The sequence below is a fragment of the Ranitomeya imitator genome, chromosome 7, assembly GCF_032444005.1.
Source record: "Ranitomeya imitator isolate aRanImi1 chromosome 7, aRanImi1.pri, whole genome shotgun sequence".
Classification (NCBI taxonomy): domain Eukaryota; kingdom Metazoa; phylum Chordata; class Amphibia; order Anura; family Dendrobatidae; genus Ranitomeya; species Ranitomeya imitator.
The window spans coordinates 40,825,105-40,829,207 of record NC_091288.1 but is presented as its reverse complement, the minus strand read 5'-3'; the positions used below and the strand labels follow the sequence as shown (position 1 = coordinate 40,829,207).

At 44.2% G+C, this 4,103-nt stretch overlaps 1 protein-coding gene across 3 annotated transcripts in view; it reads left to right on the top strand.

Annotated features, from left to right (window-relative positions):
* The first annotated feature begins 1,059 nt into the window (after positions 1-1,059).
* Positions 1,060-4,103, top strand: part of LOC138644560 (FAST kinase domain-containing protein 1, mitochondrial-like) — a 37,164-nt gene continuing 34,120 nt past the window's right edge. Inside the window, exons 1-3 of one of the 3 annotated variants that reach the window (XM_069733093.1) lie at positions 1,060-1,200; positions 2,687-3,063; positions 3,156-3,224. In XM_069733093.1, the coding sequence (XP_069589194.1) occupies positions 2,720-3,063; positions 3,156-3,224 (413 nt within the window). In that variant the 5' untranslated portion in view covers positions 1,060-1,200; positions 2,687-2,719. Of the gene's footprint in view, positions 2,164-2,686; positions 3,064-3,155; positions 3,225-4,103 lie in introns of all 3 variants that reach the window. The other 2 variants (XM_069733095.1, XM_069733094.1) reach the window with 2 other exon arrangements.

The window sequence follows — 4,103 nt, the reverse complement described above, 5'->3', positions numbered from 1 at the left end:
TATGTGTGTGTTCTATTACAAAGGAGCAGTACTTGCACAACATGATTTTTGGCGAAAGGTCAATGAACATAGCTGTACAACGTAAGAAAAACATGGCTGGTATCTGGCACCAAGATATTATCAGCAGATTGGGTTCGTTCTGCTCTGTTCACTGTCGAATTGTGAAGCAAGCGGAGCAGGTGACGTCACGTCTGGAGATCGGGGCACGTGTTCCAGCAGGTGGCTAATCTGATGTCAACTACCCCTACCCTTAAGGCCTGTCCCACACGTCCAGATAATTCCGATACCGGAATTATCCATGTCCGTGTGCTTACGTAGCACATCAGTGTGGCACACGTGCGTCAGCCGTGTGCCGACTGAGGACCACACGGACTGTGCAGGAGACAGCGCTACAGTTAAGCGCTGTCCCCTGCGTGCGGTGCTGAAGCCGGTATTCATCCCTTCTTCCCAGCAGCGTTCGTTTGAGAGAAGGAATGAATAATCTTTTTTTTTTTTTCTTTCCCTTAAAAATAAAGTTTGTGCGTCCCCTCCCGCCTCCCATCCCCTGTGCGCCCCCCCCCCCCCCCCTTCTTCCATTGCCTCATTGTATGGGTCTGATGCTGACATAACATGCCCAGTATTGATGCTTGCAGCAAAGGACGGGTGAGCACGGGCACCATGTCCTGTCTATAGCCCCATACATACTTTTTATCACAGCCAGAGGTTTTTTTTTCAGCAATTTTATCATTTTTGATCTTCTTGTGCACAACCATACCCCACGCCCCCTAAAAAACAAACAAAAACAAAACATCGACAAGTGTTTTCTTAAAGGGAATCTGTCATCAGAATTTTACTACCAATTTATATCCTCCTGTTTTGGGACGACCATAATGGTAAAATGTTGTGCTAGAGTTGTCACTAGTGAGCCTTTATCAAGTCTGATAGTATTATATATTTTTTCCCTGATTTGGTTAAATTAAAATAACATGCCTTGTTGCTATTGGCAACTGTAATTTCTCTCAGCACAACTTTGTCCTGCAGCACAATACACTGGGTCACCAGCAGGTGGCAGGCGAAATCACTATCACTGTGACAATCGGCAGTTCGGTTATCTGCTTCTCTTGTCTGGCGCTTCCCTTACACGTGATCGTCAGTGAAAGTCAACTCGGCAGTCACCAGGAATCCTGCCGGGATCCCCGACCGTCCAGCAGAGTAAGATCGGTGCGTGTGCACCACACAGCGCTCCTGCGTGCACACGTGTGCGTCTTCCCCTCACACTGCACCTGTCCTAATCTCACAGTCACCGTCTCCGTTGTGGGAGAAAGTGACGTGTGTGTAATGCAGGGCTTGCAAGATGACGTCACAGACGCGACTCTGCGGCGCACAATGAAGAAAGTCCATTCTATGGTGTCCCTCTGTAGTCAGAGGATCCTGCCTTGTGCAGTGATTTATGGGGGGATCTGAGCCGCTGGTAGATTGAGGGGTGAATGGAGGAAATGATAAATATGATCAATTATGGGATAGTTTTCTTTTCTATCACAATAGAATCCTGCCCAGTAATTGTGCGTGCAAAGAGGAACCTATGACTCAGATACAAGGCTGCCATGTATGTGACATTAAAGGGAACCTGTCACCCCGTTTTTTGAGATTGAGCTATAAATACTGTTAAATAGGGCCTGCGCTGTGCGTTACTATAGTGTATGTAGTGTACCCTGATTCCCCATGTATGCTGAGAAATACATTACCAAAGTCGCCGGTTTCGCCTGTCAATCAGGCTGGTCTGGTCAGGTGGGCGTGTTCACAGCGCTCTTTTCTTCCCCAGCTTTCCGTTGGTGGCGTAGTGGTGTGCGCATGTCCAGAGTTCCGACTTCCCTGCGCCCACGTGAAGACACAGCGCGCGATCTGCGCTGTAATCCCTTGCATCGGTGGGGGCGGCCATCTTCCTGGGGCCGCGCGTGCGCAGATGGAGTGCTCTGCTGCACGGGGCTTCAGGAAAATGGCCGCGGGATGCCGCGCGTGCGCATTAGAGATCGCGGCGGCCATTTTCCCAAAGCCGAGATGCAAACTGTCTCGTCTCTGCACCCTCCCTCACCGCTCCCTCCTCATGTTGTAACCTGCCTTGTTCCTAGCTGGGAATGTTGCGCCACGGTCAATAAAGGACTATATTATCATTGAAGATCACGGGTGAGTGCTGCTTTCATTCATCTCCTCATGTTTTGGTTATTTATTAATAGTTTGCTGTGGTATGACTATCTGGATTAAAGAGATAATCATTCAAAGTTTGAAAATTGCTAATTTTTTAACATTTTTCTCAAATTTCTGATATTTTTTATATAAATAAACACAAAACATATCGACCTAAATTTACCATTATCATAAAGTATAATGTGTCACGAAAAAAACAGTCTCAAAATCACTGGGATTTGTTGAAGCGTTGCAGAGTTATTACCACATAAAGTGACACTGGTCAGATTTAAAAAAATTTGGCTCCGTCACTAAGGGGTTAAACATAGGCTGGATTGTCAGAATGTATTCAGTGGAGAAACATTTTTATCTTTCTCCTTGTATGACAGAATTGGTCCATGTTTCTCGTATGTGTGAATGAGCCCTTATTACGAGGAATTTGCCAAGAATTGCCCTGGAGATGATAAAGTTTATGTTCTGATATATGTTGATGATAAATGCCCCCATAACACTTTCATTGTAGGGGTATAGATATACAATGCCAGCCCCTCTATAGATGGCCGCCATGTTTCCATGGAGGAGTCCCTTCCGGTTATCGCTGCGACTGCTTCAGACTCATATTGTGAAATCGGATTCCTTATTGGACCAGTTAAAGACATGCACCACGGACTATCAGGTGTTCCAGCTGCTCGGCATGAACAGATCGGCGCTGACCGTCCATCATGTGGGCTGCGCCGTCAGCCTGCTTTGGAACTTTCAGGAGGGGAATCCAGAAAAATATAGAACGTTTAGGCAAATTCCAGATCATCCGGAATTTCTTGAACTTCGCACTGTAGCACAGAACAAGATTCATCTTCTAGATGACGGAGAGATGGTGGACATTTTGCACAATTTAATGAAGTAAGAAAACGACTTTATATCCATTATTATATGTGTTCTCACCAATCTGGGGGTCCGCATTATGCCGCATTAACTTTCCATTTAATTTCCAGGTTTCAGGTGGCGGCACACGATGCGTTAATACAGCAGCTAGTACTCGAAGGCTGGAGAAGATTAGAAAGGTGACTTCATTTATTCCTATTTCTGGTTTTGACATAATAATTGTTTAGAGGAAAATATTACGATCAAATCGAAGAATTGGCATTAAACGTTTTTCTTTCTCGGTCTGAGCTAAGCCTGTAAACCTCAGTTACACCACACAAAGGCAGGTCAGCCATACTAGGGCATGTAGGGGTCTGTGTGCACATCGGGGGGCTGACAACTTGCTTTTTGTATTTTTCTTGACAACTTAAAAAATCCCAGACAGCCAACATTTTTTATAGATGCCTTAGAAAGCCATAATAAATAATTAAATGGGGTATTCCAATCTCCAAGTTCCTATCCCAATATGTAGTAGGTGTAATAATAATAATATTAGCAAATACCTCCAATTAGAAATGTAGTATAGTTCTTCTGATAAGCGCTGTCTCTTACCACATGTGCAGGCATTGCAGTAGCTTAGGTATCCATTGATACAACCACTAACAACTAACTGTTACTATATGAGTGGTTGTAACCATGGATACCTAGCTACTGCAGTGCCCTGAACATGGGGTAAGTGACATCACTAATTAGAAGAACTATACTACATTTCTAATTGGATTTATTTGCTAATATTATTACACCTAATACAGATTGGGATAGGATCTTGGAGATGGGAATACCTCTTTAAGTACTGGAAATCTACAACCCATAACACTGATATAAAAAGATGAACTGGAAAATCATGAAAATTACAGTCATAATAATGTGTGCAAATTTCTCCAGCCTTAAACAAAAAAAAAGTTACGGATGCATCAATTTATTTATTTTTTATGGAATGGGGAAAAGTGCCCTATTTCTGGACAGTTGGTGACCCTGGTGGCGCTGTGTAATGCTCCAATGGGTGACTTGTTTCAATG